This window comes from Ochlerotatus camptorhynchus, unplaced genomic scaffold (assembly GCF_037179485.1).
Source record: "Ochlerotatus camptorhynchus isolate MF236.1 unplaced genomic scaffold, CSIRO-AGI_Acam_v1.1 ptg000341l, whole genome shotgun sequence".
In the NCBI taxonomy this organism is placed as follows: domain Eukaryota; kingdom Metazoa; phylum Arthropoda; class Insecta; order Diptera; family Culicidae; genus Ochlerotatus; species Ochlerotatus camptorhynchus.
This window is the reverse complement of record NW_027040829.1, coordinates 187,967-207,500: the sequence shown is the minus strand read 5'-3', so window position 1 is coordinate 207,500 and position 19,534 is coordinate 187,967. Positions and strand designations below refer to the sequence as shown.

At 39.8% G+C, this 19,534-nt stretch overlaps 1 protein-coding gene across 1 annotated transcript in view; it reads right to left on the bottom strand.

The window, feature by feature from the left end:
* The window catches only part of LOC135708906 (uncharacterized), a 76,730-nt gene that overhangs the window by 36,879 nt on the left and 20,317 nt on the right, over positions 1-19,534 (bottom strand). Inside the window, exons 2-3 of the mRNA XM_065231087.1 lie at positions 14,522-14,621; positions 1,380-1,426 (exon numbers count right to left, since the gene is read on the bottom strand). Of these exons, the coding sequence (XP_065087159.1) occupies positions 1,380-1,426; positions 14,522-14,621 (147 nt within the window). The remainder of the gene's footprint in view (positions 1-1,379; positions 1,427-14,521; positions 14,622-19,534) is intronic.

Here is a 19,534-nt window from a genome sequence, read left to right as displayed (position 1 = left end):
ATCCCAAGATCCTGGTTATATTGAAAGTTTCTGTCTTGAGCAAAGTTGTTTTCGTGACCAAGCTTTTTGGATCGTAGAAAGATGAGTTTGAATTGTCTCACTATGCGGTGCTAGTGTGTAAGTAAATTTTCAGTACGTAATATAAATCCTATAGTAGAGGCTGGAAATCGTTGCCTGATGTCCTTTTTTTTTAATTCAAAACGGTGGCTTTTCAAAAAGTTTCAAGTAACTTTCAATTTGGTGTACATTAGGGTTGGTCAAGTTTGTATGGTGGATTACAACCCATTGCTTTTTAGTTGCGATATGGATTTGTGGGAGAATTTTGAGTTAGTATGGGAAAATGTACGTAATGCGGACATGTATTTCCAGCCTGTACTCTCAGTACGAAAATATCCATGTTATATTAAGGTATCTTATCCGGAAGTCACCATCTTGGATTCCCATATTGATCAGACTCTGCACGTAGCTCAATTCCAAAAATACCTTTTTTATAAAGAATCCCTGTTTCTGTTCCAAATAGATGCATATAAATCACTTGAAAAGCTTTGGTGATGACGGCAGCTTTCTGGATGGAGATGAAGCTCATATGCACACTAGCACTGCGTAGTGAGCAAATTCCGAACTAAACCTCCTGAACAACTTTGCCGAAGGCAGAATGTTTAGAATACCAAGATCTCAAGTTATAGCCCGTACAGAGAGTTCACATATACACTAGCGCCGCGTAGTAAAAGAATTCCAAACAAACCTCTTCATCATGCAGAAGACCTTGATTATCTGCACAACTCTTCCATAGACAGAAACTTCGTACACACTTAGATTTTTTCGCCGAGATGGGCACCACCGAGCAGCTCGGCATTTTATTTTGCTGTATCTCAGTGAAAAACTTGCCGAGATTCAGCTAACAAACGGGAATTTTGCCGAGACCTCAGCTAACAAACATATTTTTTGCTGAATTTCCAGCAAAATAAAATGCCGAGCTGCTCGGTGGTGCCCATCTCGGCAAAAAATCTAAGTGTGTAGAAGGCGCTCTGGTTTCATAAATTGGGCAATTTTACAGAAGTTCCGGATCTTCCGGTGGATCCTTCGGGGCCCTCAAATATTTTTTTTTTCTGATAACGGTAAAAGATATAAAAAAACCTCCATAAATTCAAAAACAAATTATTCTTATTTACTGTACTAATTTCCAAACTGGAGGTATACGTATACGTTGCAGAAAATGAGACAGTTAGACAATGGATTCAGCTGTCATTTTGCCTTAACGCACGAATACAATGTGCGTAAATTTTAACGTACTTATGCCTAACGTTCTAAAAATTTCATTACGTTTAATAAATTTCAGTAAGTTTAATAGATTTCATTCATTTACACATAATACTTACATCTGGTGTTATGCTTTTTCCCTGAATTTGCGATGATGTTACGGAATCTGAAAGAGAAAAAAAACAAAGTGTCATCTTTTTAAATGGCATGACTAATTAATATGAGTTTATAACAATAATAAAAATAATAAATAATAATAATAACTCTTCTACTGCTCAGAGATATCAGAATTGAAGTATCTGTGAAGAATTACATTTTAAAGGCATTTAATGTTTGGTGAGAATTTTAGACGGCATGTTGAAATTAACGAAGGCTTCCGAAGGCTTCCAAAGGCTTCCAAAGGCTTCTTGAATTTCAAGCAGACATGTGAAGATTTTTGCTATAGAAATGTAGATTTTGATTTTAAAGCTGTGATGTTGACTCTGAACAATGCAAATAAGATGTCATGATATAATATCTATAGCCCTTTACGCTGAAACCTTCCATTACCTGGGATCTTTTGAATACTTCCTTAAAATAATTACTTTCTTTATGCGTGATGTTGATGTCAACAAGAGACGTAACTCGTAGCTAGAGAAAGTTATGAAGAGAAAAGAATTTCCGTTAGAGTACGGCTCTGTGAAAAAATGTATAGAAATTGAAATCATTCGGGCACTTCTTTTGCCAAACTCCCTAGTTGAGGAGGGAAGGGGGGGAGGGGGTTTACGTAGGAGTTACCCCACCTTCACTGCCAATAGAAGTAGGGGACAGTGGTATACAAGGCACATCTGGGCAGAACGCACCAGCTGACTTTCATTTGTGTTTTTCATGGCTTTTTCGTTACTGTTTTGTTCTCTTATCAAGCAGCACTTCCAGTAAAGCATCTGAACTCAAAATGCTGCATGATAAATCCTAGAAATGGATTAAAAATTCCAAGAAAAACTCAAAATAAAAATAAAAATTAAAGGGTTGTGTCCTAGACACGACCGCAGTATGACGTAGAACCTATCTATCTATCTCTATCTATGATGCATGATATATGCATTTAGGTTATCTTCCGACGTCCCTCCTTTTTTACATATTTTGCAGAAAAAATACATCCGAAGTCCCTCTTTTTTTACATATGCTGCACAAACCATACTTTCTAAGCCCAGCAATTGACAGGATTTCCCTCCATTTTATTATGAATGGGGGCGGGGCAGTACATTTCTTTTGTGCAGAATATGGAAAAAAGGATGAACTTTGGATGTTAATATAATTTCATATATATAGGTACCAGAAATGTTTTACAGTCAGTTGTTGGTAATTCATCGAGTGTATGTCTCCTGTTAGGCAAATTTTTTGACGTAGACTACGCCTTACGGGAAGGTACTGGGGGTAAATCGAAAATCTAAAATTACGACCGTCACGAAAAGGTGTAATTTTTTGTCATTTATAGATGAAATTAAAATCCGAATACACCGATAGGAAATACCTTTCGTATTGTTGCTATAAACTTTTTTTTTTTCAATTTTTCATAAAAAAAAACTGTTTTAAAAATAGACAAATAAAAAGTGATAATGTTATCACTGTTTTCATGAAATAAACGTTCTCCCCAAACCCAGTCCTCATAATCAAGTACAATTTGGTTGCACATCGTGCTGATTGAATCAGAAAAGTTATAAAACAGCGCTGCTAATGTGCCTCAACTCATTTTCGCTTCGGACCGTGGGTAATCAGGTTGCAGCAGTAGCAGCAGCAGCAGCAGCAGTAGCAGCAACAGCAGCAGCAGTAGTAGCAGCAGCAACAGCAGAAGCAGTAGGAAGGCGGTTCCTGTCAAGCGCGCAGAGTTCGAGTTTTGCACCTCGAACTTTGCGCGTCGTTCCCGTCGAGATCATTGGCTGCTGGTAGTGGCGTCGCCTCGATGACCCAAGCGCTCGTTGCCTGAATGATAACTACAAATCTCGATTACTTTTCGGAAGGACATATCAGCTTTTGTAAACGACGCATTTTATCGTCGGTTTGGCATAACTAATAGCTCGCCCAACATACTAACACCGCTAACAGGTTGGGAAAATTTTCCCCTATCTGATGGTTGTACTAGCATACGTGGGCGAGCTACCAGTTACGCCAAATCGACGATCAAATGCGTTGTTTACAAAAGCTGATACGTTCCTTCGAAAAAGTAATCGAGAAATACTTCTTGGGCTGTGTACCAATTGCCGAGTTAAATTTAACTCGTGGTTAAAGGTGACATTTCGTATGTTATTTTCAATGTTCGAAAATGCCGGAAATTGATCAGTTTTCAAACAGAACTCAGCCGCACCAAGATCGCATACTAAGTCGATTGGGGGCGTGTAGGTATTTGTCGACAATCGATCTCACGAAAGCATTTCTTCAAATACCTCTCGAATCCAATTCGAGGATGTACACGTCTTTTTCGGTGTTAGGTAGAGGGTTGTTTAATTTTATCCGGTTGCCCTTTGGTCTCATCAATAGCCCAGCCACTCTTTCTAGGCTGATGGATCAAGTACTGGGGTAGGGAGGGCTTGAACCGGAAGTTTTCGTTTACCTTGACGATATCGTCATCGTAAGCGAAACTTTTGAAGGGCATCTCAAAAGTCTGCGGGAAGTAGCACGTCGTCTGACAAATGCAAGTCTTTCTATTAACTTGCAAAAATCAAAATTCTGCCTCAATGAACTCCCGTATTTGGGTTATTTACTCACACCTGATGGTTTGAAACCCAATCCCGATCGGATTGAGGCGATCGTGAATTACGAGCGACCGACCTCTATTCGCGCCTTACGCCGGTATCTGGGTATGGCAAACTATTACAGACCATTTATTAGCAATTTCAGTGAGATTTCAGCTCCACTCACAAACTTGCTTCGAAAAAACCAAAAACGATTGTGTGGAACGAACAAGCTGAGAGGGCTTTTCTCCGCATAAAAGAATGCCTGATATCTGCTCCCGTTCTGTGCAATCAAGACTTCACCCGATCATTTCAAATTCAGAGCGACGCCAGTGATACCGCTATCGCGGCGATTCTAACTCAGCAGCATGATGAGGGCGAGAAAGTAATCGCATACTTCTCTCAGAAGCTCACGCCCGCCCAACAGGCCTATGCAGCTTCTGAAAAGTCAGCTCCAGAGCTACGACCTCGAGATAAAGCATCGGCGGGGAAAAGATAATATCATTCCCGATGCCTTATCGAGAGCAGTGGAGAGCTTGGATGTCGGTGTCTCGGTTGATTCGTGGTACAATGACCTCCTAGAAAAGGTGGAAGATTCTCCAGAAGAGGAGCTCGATTACAAGATCGAAGATGGAAAGTTCTATAAACTCGTTCCTACAAAAACAGATGTTCTAGATTACACCCATCAATGGAAGCTTTGCGTGCCTCAACATTTACGCAGTCAAGTGCTGAAACAGGAGAGGGTTTGAGAAAACATTAGACCGTATAAAAAAATTGTACTTTTGGCCAAAAATTTCCACATCCGTCCAGAAGCACGTCCAGCAGTGTATGGTTTGCAAAGAAACAAAACCCTCGAATGTTTCGCAACACCCGGAAATGGGTAAACCCAGATTGGTAACAAAACCTTTTCAAATTTTTTCCATTGATTATATTCAATCATTGCCCCGAAGCAAATCCGGTAAAGCACACCTGTTGGTCCTTTTAGATCTATTTTCGAAATGGACAGTGCTAGTGCCAGTCCGAAAAATTTCGACAAGCTTGACGACCAAAATCCTAGAGGAACAGTGGTTCCGAAGATTTTCGGTTCCAGAGATATTAATCTCGGACAATGCGTCTAGCTTTGTCAGTCATGAATTCAAGGCATTTCTTGAGAGATACCAGGTGAAGTATTGGACCAATGCCCGTCACCACAGTCAAGCCAATCCTGTGGAGAGGCTTAACCGAAGTATCAATGCTTGTATTAGAACGTATGTGAAGATGGACCAGAGGTTGTGGGACACACGTATATCTGAGGTAGAGCACACAATAAACAATACTCTACACGCATCGACAGGCTTCACGCCGTACAAGATCGTATTCGGTCACGAAATTGTGTCCTCAGGTGATCAGCACCTCCGTGAAGTCGAAACTAGAGACTTGTCTCCTGATGAACGAGTTGAGCGAAAACAGGCCATTGATAGCAAAGTAGCCGACATTGTTCGCAGAAACCTCGAAAGAGCCTATGAGCACAGTAAGCATAACTATAATCTTCGGTACAATAAACCCTCACCAGTGTACCAAGTAGGTCAGCACGTCTACCGTCGAAATTTCACACAATCGTCCGCTGGAGATGCATACAATTCAAAATTAGGTCCAACTTACGTTCCTTGCAGGATCGTTTCTCGTAGAGGCACTAATTCCTAGGAGCTTGCCAATGAACAGGGAAAGATTGTAAAGATCTTCTCTGCTGCCGATTTAAAGCCCGGTATTTCAGAGTCGTAGTTAGTCGTCAGTTTGTTAACCGTATGTCTTCGTCAGTTGGTCTGTTTTGGATGGAGTCATATTATTATTTGTCCGTAGTTAGCCGAAAAGTTACTTTGTCCAAAGTTCGTCAGTCAGTAAATTTTGTGATCTATCGCTAAAAGTAAACAAACCGCAATTAGAGAAAATTAGATAGAGCTCATGCTGAAGTGTTAGGTGTTCGTGTAGATCTCTTTTGTTGTCCATAGTCGCTTTTGTTCCCCCCTACAGCTTTTGCTTCCAATGCGAGTAGCGTTCTCTTTGGGATGGATAGATCGTCCAAGGTTGAATAAAACTACAAAATGCAATCTTCCAAATAGTTTGAGCTATACCGGTAAGGCTCCGCACTCGAAAAGGAGACGATAAACTGTAGGAATTAAACTCCATAACCAATTACAATAATCAATTTCCCAACAAAATCTCCAACAACACTAGCACAGAGTACCGCACGAAGCTATTTGAGTAACAAATGGCTATTATGTAGCTTGAGAGACACTCTATCAACAAGCAAAACCGAGATAGGAATAATAGTTCAATTTCTAGCAGTTTTAGTACAATACGCCCTCGAAAGGAATAGGGTAAAGCGCGTAAAATAGTACTTGTTCGATTGTCGGAACAAATTCACTATTTTGTCGAATTTCGCGTTCAAAATGCTTATTTTCACATTAGTCGAAACGGCGCCGGTGGTGTAGTGGTAAGCGTGATAACCTCTCACCCCAGCAGGCCTGGGTTCAATCCCAGTCGGCGCCACCGGGATGTTCTGAGGCATAACATCTCTGATCACGCCTTCCTTCGGATGGGAAGTAAAGCCGTTGGTCCCCGGTTCATGAGTTGATGGGTCGATAGGTAGGGTCCAGGTGTGGGAGCTGCCTTCCTGCTGGCACGTCGGTAGCATTGGTGCTCAGCACGGAAAACAAGATCGACGGAAAAAACAAACCAAAGGAAAAAAAAAAAAACATTAGTCGAGTCAAGCACATAAAGGTGTTGCCTCAAACCTGGGTCGTTGATAAAGATTTATTTTCTAGAGGGAGTATGTGGTAGTGTTACCGTTTGTAACATTTGTTGATGTATTTCTGTATGTTTATCGTATTCTGCATGTCCATTTGAATTTAAATAATAATTGCCAATTTGATACCCCTAGTTTTAGTACACTATACAGTACCACAGTTTACTACCAACTGCTGGAATAGGTGATGAGCCAAAAATTTGAGTTCAGTGGAACATAAGAGAATGGGTACGAGAAGTACAGAGAAAGGGAACGGCGAGTAGCACGGAAACTTCTTCCGCCACTTGCCAAGTAACCTTAAACGAGAGCAGTTGAACAATCTAAAAAACCGTTAAAATTATAGAGAAGAAAAGTAAGAGTGTCATAGTAGCAGGAGTGCAGCGAGAGAGTCAGGACCCGTTAAGTTTTCCTATTAAGAACGCTTTATCGAGGTGTTCGGCCAGATCACGCCGACAGGCCTTCCGTGAGCGATTGACCGCTGGAGAGCCAGTTCCGTTCGACGGCCCGGAGGATAGGACCACTTTGGACCTTTCCGTTCCGAACGAGTTCCAACCGGATTCATACCCCGATCGTTCCCGCAGAGCCACAGAATCCTGAGCGGGACCCGCCAGTACCCCGTGTAAGGTGCCGGGACATAACCTCCCACCGAAGAAGACACCTCTCTACAGTCGACTGGGCATACCTACTGGCGCCATCAAACGCGCTTAAGCAACCACCGTCACCATCACCAACACCGTAGTCTCTGGTATAACCACGGCCAGCGTCACCGCCATAATCGCCGCCACTACGGATGTTAACAACGCCGAATCCACCACCAGCCTGTAAAGCATCACCACCGCCGTATCAACCACCACCACGTGCTGCATCACCGCACAAAAGATCCAGCAGTCGCCGGCCGGCCAGGTATCTGTAGAAAACCTCCACTATACACGCCACACACACACACATAGAATGTAATTGGTAGGGAAATAAACCTCTAAAGTGTAATTCAGTAGCTTTTTCCATTCAATCACACTATATCCGAGTCCTGTTTAGCCCGGTAAATCACTCCAGCCGGCCTTCAGGCTAAGAATTGCCCTCCAGATCGAGCTAGCCATCAAAAGAGGTCGTTGAATGACCCACCCTCATTGGTAGGCCGCCGAGGTGTTTGTCCTGGTAGCCCCCTAGGCACCCCACCCTAGCAAAACAGTTTTTTTACATTTCTTTACCGCGAAATTTAGCTTTTTTTTGCAGCGAACTGTCTCTACAAATGGCTCGTCATTTTCAGTGAAAATTGTTTAGTCCATACCCAAGCAACACATAAGTTCTATAACAGTATATAAAACTTTTGTATGGCTGGTTTTATTTGTAAAGCAGTTTACTCTACATGATTCCTTGAATGTGCTACTTGGGTAACGTACACATGAAATTTTTATGATGATCTGAGAGATGCTATATCTCGACTAATATTCAACTACAAGCAACAACAACATGCTGTCGAAACAAATTGTACAGTACAAATTTGAAATCGGCGGTTAGACATGGAAATTCTTTCGTCATTATTGCTATTGACTCATGGAACTAAACCAATTTCAAAATATTGTGGAGTTGGTCATAAATTACACTTCAAAATTATGGCTCATCTTGACTATAAAAATCTTAACCCTTCAAATGAAAAATGAAACCTTTTATGCCAAACAAAAACAGTTTTTTTTCAGGAGAGAGGATTTTAATTTACACTCTAGACGATAAATCTTAGAATGCTGAGGTTAATCCTCAATCTGATAATGTATCTGATAACTGCTGGGTCCAGTGCAACAAAATCTCGACCATGCGGTGATATTGACAAAACAGTTTTGGTCGCTCATTCGAACTAAAAGTAATCTTCAATCGAAACCATGTCAATTGTCAGTGACATACATGTGCATGTTTTGTTATTAGCTAAATTTGTAACGAAATTATATTAACTAAGAAAAACAATTCCTTTGAGCCGTTAAAGTGAACTAGCATCTAGTTCTCAACAGCCTGAATAACAATAAAGTGACACAGAATGCACGAAATTACATTTTAATTTACCAGGTGGATCTTTTCCATTGCCGAGAAAATGAATGAGATTTTGACGAAGGTTTTTATTTTTTTGAGAATCATTTCTTCCAGTGACGATGTGAAAAATAATTTTGTCAATATCGCGTGAAGTTTTTCAATGACAATGACAAATCTCAGCACTGGCTGGGTCATCGAATCATTGTATGTATATGTAATAACCTTCATTTTCTATCCAACACGCTCCAAAAGTGCCGTTGTTCTCAGGAGGTGGTCCCTCTGACTATCGTTTCCTGTCTTGTACGTGTAATATGTGACAAGCAAATACACTTAATTTTATTATTTTGCCTTTAAGCTAGTATTATGTACTTGTAACTTCTGCAAAATCTGGATTATTCTACTTTTAGGGAGAAAAATAATTGACGAGTGTCCACTATTACGACTGTTTTCTCATATTTGAATATTTTTTAAATAAGTTATTGCGCATTTCGCACCAAAGTAGACTCCTGCGCTAAAACCTGTCTCACAGATCTTTTTTTTTATGGCCAGATAGCGTCCGTGCATGACATCAAGAAGGCTATTGCTGCTTCTACGGGGTGCGTACCAAAAAACGAATTTTCAATTGATCAATTTAGATGGTCAAGTTTTGAACCCACCACAGCATGCTTTTGGCGCTACTGTATATCGACGATAAAATGTTAAATACTGTGGTAGTCACAGCATAGTTCCAATAACGAAAATGATAACTCGGCTCTGTAAAGTTTATTCGATTGAGCCTGTACACTTAAAGTAATTATTAAAAAAAATACAGCATAGTTCTGTCAAAACCTTAGCATTTTCATTGATCCATTGTAACGTGAAAGCCAGGAAATCATCAACCGATGATGCCTACGGTTTATAATTCGTCATTGATGGCTTTCCAATTGGATCTCGAAAATGTTTGAACGTTAGAGGAGGAGGGTCAGCCGAAGGGGCGGAATGAAATTTATCTAATTGACAGAAATTTAACCTGCCTCCAGGTAAAGCCTAGCATAAAGTTCATAGTAGGGTTGAATGACCGGTTTTACCGGTATTAACATGCTGTTTTACAATACCGAAATACCGGTTTTTGTACAATAAAAAACCGGTATTTTTGGATTTTTCAAGCATTTTTCATTGTTTTTTACATGTTTAGCATAGCGACAATGACAAATGACTTTGGAGTATTTTTTCAAGACACCGCGGACTAAAGCATTCACTTGAAAATCTACGTCGTTTGATTGATTTGTAAGACAACGGAATAAATGCAGAAGCCGAGCGAAGATAGGAACTTAATCGACTGGATGATACAGTTGATGTTCAGAACAAAGGTTTGACCGTGAAGGAAAAATTTGAAAGACGGTTATAGTCTAGACCAACAATTGAAATATGCGGAACAACCAAACGTAAACATTGGCTTTAAAAGTAAATTCCTCGAGAATCAAAGCACATCCAAGCAATCTAACACCATCATCTGATAGAGCAAACTTCCTTTATCGAATGGCATTGTTATTTGCGTGGGAGTGTTTTGATTATCGAGGAATTTGCGTTTAAAGCCATTGTTTACGTTTGGTTGTTCCGCCTATTTCAATTGTTGGTCTAGTAGTAGTCAAAGTTTGCAGCTTCCAGAACTAGCTCAGCGTCAACGTCAGCAAACAGTTTGACAAAAGGTATTGAACAAGAGTTTGCCTACTACGATGTTGAGGGTTTGAAAGGCAAATATATGAAAATAATTTACGATGCCCTTTGCACTGTACGTCCTAAATCAGTAGGCTAGTTATTTGTACCAAATTCAAAATTAATTGCATTTCATTTTAACCTAACAGTAACTTACTGCTTTTTTCCTGGTAGTGCAACAACTAGACCATATTGGCACAGCGTAAAGCATGGCCGGTCTTACAACTTGTTTAAATATTAGAAGTTTATTAGTGTGGCAAAATTTGGATTTCCTGTTTATAAGAGGATACAAACATTTTATATATATGTTACATTTGGCTTGAATGCCCTCAATGTGACCTTTAAAAGTTAATTTTTGGTCAAGTGCTAATCCAAGATATTTCACTTGGTTTGACCAGGAAATTGAAACTCCGTTCAAAGTGACTATGTGACTACTACTAGGTTTAAAAAGGAAGCTCTAGGCTTATGTGGAAATATTATCAATTGAGTTTTGGAAGCGTTGGGAGAAATCTTCCATTTTTGCAAGTAAGAAAACAAAATATCAAAACTTTTCTGCAGTCTGCTGCAAACAGTCACGAAGACTTTTTCCTTTAGCGGAAACGCATGTGTCATCAGCGAACAAAGATTTCTGGAAACCCTGAGGCAAATCAGGGAGGTCCGAAGTGAAAATGTTATACAAAATAGGCCCAAGAATGCTAGGAAATGCCTGAGGAACTTCTGCTCTAACAGTTAATCGTTCAGATTTGGAATTTTGATAATATACCTGCAAAGTTCTGTCAGTTAAATTATTTTGAACTAATTTCATAATATAGAGTGGAAAATTAAACTTTTTTTCAATTTAGCAATCAAACCTTCATGCCAAACACTGTCGAATGCTTTTTCTATGTCTAGAAGAGCAACTCCAGTTGAGCAGCCTTCAGATTTGTTTGAACGAACTAAATTGGTAACTCTTAAGAGTTGATGAGTAGTTAAATGCCCATGGCGAAATCCAAACTGCTCATCTGCAAAAATTGAGTTCGTATTGATGTTAAGCCGCATTCTATTTAAAATTATCTTTTCAAAAAGTTTACCACCAGATAACTGTCATGGCAGAATCGCGTTTTCTTTGATATTGTGTCCTACGGACATTTTTAAGACGGATCAAGAGCTGAAGATCGTCATCTCTTATAATTGAATCGAATTTAACCTCGCATTTTGGTACTGATTCAGCTCTTGTTTCAACTATAGAAGTAGTCAGACATTGAAGAGCATAATAAATTTCATCTTTGGTTTGCAAAGAAATGTTTGGATCAAAGCTATATTCGATAAATGTTCGATACTGCTCCCAATCAGCTCTATGGTAATTGAAAGTAGAGCTATTGGGATTGGAAATTATTTCTTGGGATTTTTCAAGATTTACTGGAAGGAGATCATAACGGAAAAAAATTCTATCAAGATTTTCAAATTTTCCGTTAGAATTAGTTAGCATAGGTAGCTTTTACTCGCTAAACATTGTTAGCAGCGAGGGGAGCAGGTATATGAAGAATTTCAAGCAGGGGTGATATTTGTACCTAAGCGTACAAATGTAGAATTTATTCCTCGCTGAGCGTTGTTAACAGCAGAGGAATTTGTACATGGTCCGAAACGTGGAGCATTTCCTACCTGTCGCTTAGAACAAAATTATGGGATCACTTTGCGAGTCAAAAATTGGATTTGTGGTTTTCACCACAATTTGAACACTTAAATTTCATAGGAAACTTCACAGGACAATCGTAATTTGCGTGAGAGGAATCACCACAATTCATGCATTTAGCTGGCTTGCAGCAATTTTTAGTTCCGTGACCCCATCCCTAGCACTTACGGCACTGAGTGAGGTTTTGGAAATTTCCTCCAGTCTTCCTGAAGTGTTCCCACTTCACTCAGACGTGGAGCATAAGGCTAGCTTTTTCCAAGGCCTTAAGGGTATTTAGTTAACTAGACTTGAAGTGAACTAAATAAAAATTATTAGAAATCCCGTTGCGCGAATCGCCAGGACGGGATTACTTGGAGTGGCACAAATCCAAGTAATTTTGCCAGTTCATATTTGATCTGATCCAGGGATTCACCACTGGGCAGTCCTTTGATGACAACCTTGAACACACATTAAGTTTTGGTGTCGTAATTAAAAAATGTATGCTGCTTCTCAGTAAGATACTGGAGAAAACGTTTGGTCCAAGGTTTCAGCAAATACTCAGCATTCACCCCGACGGGCAATTTGCAGTGAAAACTTAAATTTCACGAATTTCAAAAGTTCCGTGCGAAGAGCATGGAAATCGGAAGTGGTTACTACAATAGGGGGTATCTTTCCCTTCTTGACATTAAGCCGGGAAAGTATACTGGATTTTTTCCTGGATGATGAATCATTCTCATCATCCGTGAGCAAATAAAATTGATTGAAGAGGAATAAGAGTCAAACAAGGTGGAAAATGTACAGCACGGACAGATTTCTAATTGAATCGTTTACCAATAAACACTTTTTTCACTATAAAGTTTTTTTTTGTAGTTCCTCCTAAAACCGGTTTTACCTATAAATTAGATTTTTTAATACCGGAAAACCGGTTTAAGAAATAAGCCTTCGGTATTGCCAAACCGTTTCCCCTTTATTTTTTTTTTCGTCTATCTTGTTTTCCGTGCTGAGCACCGATGTTACCGACGCTAGGGAGGCAGCTCCCACACCTGGACCCTACCTATCGACTCATGAACCGGAGACCAACGGCCTTACTTCCCTCATGCCTCAGAACATCCCGGTGGCGCCGACTGGGATTGAACCCAGGCCTGCTGGGGTGAGATTTAATCACGCTTACCACTAAACCACCGGCGCCGCTTGCCAAACCCTAGTTCAAAGCGAAGTGAAAAATTATGAAATTTCGCTAGAGAAACAGTTTGTGAAAAATTGTTGTGAAACATAGGGCTCCAATAGTTGCGGTATGTTAGAAGCGTTAGGTTCCTATAGTTGTGCATGGAGACTCAATACACAGATATAGGAACCTAACGCTTCTAACGTACTGCAACTATAGTAGAATCCAAGTGAAATTTATGCGTCACTAGTGGCGGGAAATAGTACTAGTCGATGGTGATAAATTTATGGCAGCCGGTTTAAATTCCAGAGTTTGAGTGATAAATTATTGAAAAAAGAGTTCAAAATAGTGAGATACGAGCATGACTATGGATGATACATGTATGAAAGTTGTCGAATAATGTAATGTTTTGTTAATTTTCATTGCAATGTCATTGAAAGATAATGAAAATGCGTTTTTTGATGCACCGATATTATTTAGGTTATGTTTTGTATGATTGAAATCGACGTCCAAGTCAGTCTGCTGGATATACTGGATGATGTTGGGGACTCTGTGCTAGCGGATTTAGAGACCTAGCATATTGTGTGCCTGGGCTACACCAGTAGATCAGCAGCAAAGCAAGAATTGAGGGGAATGGATTTGTTCTGCAAAGTTCCCATCTCGGGGAGCGGCCACATGAAATTAATCTCAAATTACATACCCCCCGACAACAAACTTTGGAACTTATATTCTTCTGATCCGTAAACAGTGGCAACCTTTCTCCACTGCACGAATTTGTTGCTCCCCGAATTGCTCGAAAAAGTTGAAATTTGTTCTCGTTGCATCCCGGGATAATGCAACGATCCTGCAACAACAATGAGAATGTTAAGCGGTGCAGCTTGTGTTTACACTGTCTAAAAATTCAACTATTTTCCTGATTGCAAGCAGTGATATCATTGTAGTCATTTGTCACTTTGAAGAAGGACACTTTTTCTACAATTCTACAAGCTTTTTGACCACCAAGAACGTACCAAGACAAGACAAATTTTCAATTTAAAAAGTGAAAATTCTGATGTGAGTCACGTTTGACAGATGTTTACATTTTTATCACCGCTACGACAACAGCGCTACGGGTGGCCGGTAATTGGTTGAATTTTACTATAAGAGCGTTTACCCTATTCCAATTTCTTCTTTTCGCAGTTCACAGTTCACGTGAAACGACATCGCCTACCTGCTGTCAGTTAATAACTTACCAGTCTGTAAAGACGCAGGTGCTGCATTATTGCTTTTAAATGATATGGATAGGATGACTGTCAGAATGAGTACAACTGGCGTCCTTATCGTTCGAGCCATCTGAAAGACATAGAAAACACGATATTTGTTTAATAACTAGTCAAGCATACGTCATATATGTTGAAGTGGTATTTGCGCTAGGATCAATGCAATTATTTGAAGATAATTTTTTGAGACTATTTTCCTCAATAATTATCAAAAAATCGACAGTGATTTAAAAGCAATAGTTTATAAATGAAAAATTAGCGGTTTTTATACATCATCTGAAAGAGCTTCGTTTTCTGAGCACAGCGATATTTTTATCGAGCACATAGACTTCCATGCCGGTTTTTAATTCAAGATTCAAAACAAAATAATACCTTCACTAATTTGTGCGATAACATTAGCAAAAATTACTATCTTAACGCCCCTTGAGGTTACTTTGAATGGGAGCGAGCTGTCAATTTGTTAGTTTTTTTTTTTTTCCTTTGGTTTGTTTTTTCCGTCGATCTTGTTTTCCGTGCTGAGCACCAATGCTACCGACGTGCCAGAAGGCAGCTCCCACACACCTGGACCCTACCTATCGACCCATCAACTCATGAACCGGGGACCAACGGCTTTACTTCCCATCCGAAGGAAGGCGTGATCAGAAATGTTATGCCTCAGAACATCCCGGCGGCGCCGACTGGGATTGAACCCAGGCCTGCTGGGGCGAGAGGTAATCACGCTTACCACTACACCACCGGCGCCGTTTGTTAGTTTTGTGTCGATGTGATATTTTGCTTTATATCTTGAATTAAAAATCAAGATGGAAGTCTACACGGTAAGAAAAAAGTACCCAACTTTTACCTTCTTTTGACTAGTTTGTCTCCTTTTCTCCTTCTAATGTTGTCAAAGAAGTAAAGTGTGGGAACCCAACGTTGAGTATAATCATATTTACCTACACAGCAAAAAATAAATTTTAATATTACATCCAAGAGGATGCACTACAATCATGTCGAAAATCTCATGTAATTTTTATGGCCACAAAAATAAACAAATGCAGTAAAAGCAACGTAATGTCAGTTTATGCACTGTATTAATGCTAATTTTGTCCTTTTTGGCAGGTAATATTACACAATATTTTCGACACGATTGAAGTGCATCTACTTTGATGTGATATCAAAATTAATTTTTTGCTGTGTACTGTTGGGTACAACTAACGTATTTTTGGTTAAAAAGCCAGTGGAAAATTCCATACGAACTGCACACAAGGTAATGAAAATTACTTTGACCCGCTTTACCTACTTTTGGGTTCCTGCACTATAGTGCCGAGATGAGTGAAAAGAACTTAATTTTGGGTACTTTTTTCTAACTCATATATGAGAACAAAAAAAGTCGTTGTGCTCAAAATACGAACCCTTTTCAGATGATTTAAAGTAATTGATACATTTTTGAAAATTAAATAACCCATTTCACCAACTAAAACATTATTAAGAAAAGATTGCATGTAAACATTAGAAATCCTCAGAGGAAGAGATGAGCGGAAATAATGTTTTTAGCCAAATCAACTGTCAACATCTAAGCCAATCGAACATTCCCATTAGGTTTTTAACCGAGGATTTCTTATTCTTACTAAATCATATTTCAGAGTATTGTTATCAAAACAGAAATTCAATCACCTTTATTTTGCGAGTACTTCTCAAATTCAACTAGTTTTTAGAATTAAAAATATGTAACCGTTCTGTTACAAAGGTCCAATACAATATTTAAATATGCACCATGTGATCGAGCATTCAAAGAAATTTGAGTAACACTTGCGGTGAAACCCACTGGGCAGACGATACGGCCATGCTTAACGGCAGACTGCTGAATAAGGCGCGCATGGCCGCGGCAAAATGGTGACACGGAGTCACGGGTGATGAGCTGAAGGGTTCTGCGATGCTTAGAGAACGGCCATCGTTCACTTTATCTCAGGCGAGCGTGTAGACCAGAAGTGTCTGTGGAATACTTTTAACAGAATACAGTGCGAGTAGTAAATCAAGGTGAAGTGTAAATCACCAATTCAGCTGATTCAGGTAAAGTCGAAGTCATCCTCTAAATTGGTCCAAGGCACTAATGGATGTTACCTCCTCGCTAGGACCTTTCTTTTCAACCAATCAAATGGTTTTCTGGTTGGCGAGTCAAGGACCACCATTGCACGCTACGGTCTAGGTGACATTTAGTTACCTTGACCTAACCGTAAAGGACATCGTTCTCGGGCTGAAGGCCCTAAACACCAAGGAGAATTTCCCTTCCCGGTTCGACAGAGGGCGGCCTTGCCGTCGTCGACCGGCTTCGTCAGAAGGAAGCGCCTGTGCATCGGAACCATGTCCACAAACCGCTATACCAGCCCGGTAAAACCAACCCGCCATCGCACTACGGCCGACGTTCGGTCAGCCTCGCTTTGTCCGCCATTGTCGGAATTGTACCGGAATTTCACCGAGCGGTGGTACCGCCATCTTGCCGACAAGGTCGGCCTTTAAGGATCTTTCCGGAACCGCAGCGAGCGCTCGCTGGTCTGCAGTCGTCGTAGTCGCCATCGTCATGAAGGGTATGTGCCAAGAAAATCGAACACAACACCACACAATCCACACTATCGGTAATTGGAGAAATACAGTGTTTAAATTGATCCGCGTTGTGTTTCAGTTTAATTGAAAGCTTGAGTGCCTTTTCATCCGCGTAGCCCCTCCAGTTTGCCAAGTAGTGCGCCGACTCTGAGACACAGTTCAAGAAGTCTCGTGCTGCTGAGTTGTTGTCGGGCAGAACATTAGGTTCAAATAACATTCTAACTCTATTGATTAACTTCTGTTGGTAAATAAATGGCTTCAAGAAATGTGCAAAATATTGCGATGCACTCAATTATTATTTTTCACGTATGTAGATCGAATCGAACAGAAAAGTCATGTGCTGCCGAATTGTATTATGTTTTCTTCACCCATCTCTCTCTTTGAGTGTTTCTAGTAAATGTTTTATCTTCCTCGATTTTTTTCTTTCACTCATTAAGTCCGCAAAAAAATGCTTTCTTTCGAAATTTATGTATTAAGCGGCGCCGGTGGTGTAGTGGAACGCGTTATTGCCGGCGCCACCGGGATTTTCTGAGGCATAAAATCTCTAAGCCTTCCTTCGGAATTCCTTCGCATGGCAAGGAAAGCCGTTGGTCCCCGGTCCATGAGTCGATGGTGTCGGTAGCATTGGTAATTAGTATGGAAAACAAGATCAACGGAAAACAAATGAAGGACAAAAAAATATATATGGGTCCAATATTAGGGACACTTAGGCTGACATTAGGGACATTAACCCTATCAAATACATTTTAAAATTCAGAGGCTTGAAGTGCTCTTTTTTCAGGATGGATATTTTTATACTTGAAGCATTTTTTTTTTTAAATTGTGGTCTTAAACATAATTATACTTTAAGAAATTTTCATGAACCTGGAACGAAGATAAATATTCATGATATTGGACATTGAACATTTAACAAGATCACAGATTTGAACAAAAAAATCAGCAAAATTTCCAAGGCTCATGAAATTTTATTCAAATTTCTAAGGAACTCATTACAAGGGAGTTATGCTTTCATGCGAAACCTAACGAAAAATCCAAGGTAGTACTGAGTAGAATTCAATGGAAATTATGAATAGGATTCAATGAAAACTTTAATAAAATTCAACATTTTATTTTTGTAAGCCGTACGTGGTGGTGTATTTTTAGTAAGTATAAGGCTTCTATGTAATTTTGTATCTTTTTTACATATCCATAGAAGCCTGTTCCTATGGCAATACAGCAACACCTTGTTCTAGAATCTAGAGGACTGGTATGGGATAGACAGGGAAAGATTGCCACCCTTCGGTTGACATGATTTTTATTTGTAGGGGAAAGTGGGCAAGATGGCCACCCTAACCAAACTCGAATAAAATTCCACAATTTTAACCAGAAAATAATTCTTTCTATAATCCTTCGGAAGCTTCAAGATTTGACCTATATTCCTGTGCTCGAAGATCAATCATGCGAACTAGTTTAAATTCGATAAATAACAGTTCAAAGCTTTGAACAAGGCACGGTACACAAATAACGTAACGCAAAAATCCGGATTTTTCAAACATTATCTCTCCTCTCCCCTATGAGTATGAGCATGATTGACCACCCACGGTTGCTATTCTGTTATTTCCAGATCAGCTGTAATTGCACAGAGAAGCAATAGACGATGCACAGAAAAAAAAATGTAATATCGATCAATGTTATTCAAGCTGATGTATAGCAAAAAGCAGATACAATATTACATCAATAGATGTAATATTTTTCGCAAAATCGATGTACATCGTACAACGTTATATTACACAACCGATGGATTGACCTGGTTGCAGCAGTTTGGATGTAATATTCAACAACTTTTTTTCTGTGTGCTTGGGACTAGCAATCATCCTCAATATGTAAAAACTGGTGATCTAAATCTAAGCAAAACCAGCACCGGCCGCGTCCGAACACAGGTCGAGAAAGGAATGGGTAGGAATGTGTTGACGTGACACTCGCTTTGTGGAAAGTCGAGACCACCTCTGGACTTCGACGAGGAATCACTAGGATATTGGGTAAGAGGGTTGGGATTACAGCAGGTTTCGTTTTGGTAAACTATAAGCTGAATTGACGTCCTAACGATCATATAACGCGAACGAGCTTGAGATTGAACCCACAATATTCTGCTTAGTAAGCAAAAACGTTTGTCATTAGGCAAACGAGCTTCTTTTATTACAACACACCAATGATCTATTTGTTGTTTTTCCAATGTATTCACATTAACAAATAGAATCGACGATGTGGACGAATCTTAATTACGAATCTTGAATGTGGAGGGACGTGAGATTAAACTCATGATGTTCTACTCAGTAAGCAAAATTGGTCGCTCTAAGGCCACCAAGCCCTTCATATCACATTTTACAAACTACGATCGGGCTGTTCAACCATTCAAAACCGGCCCCT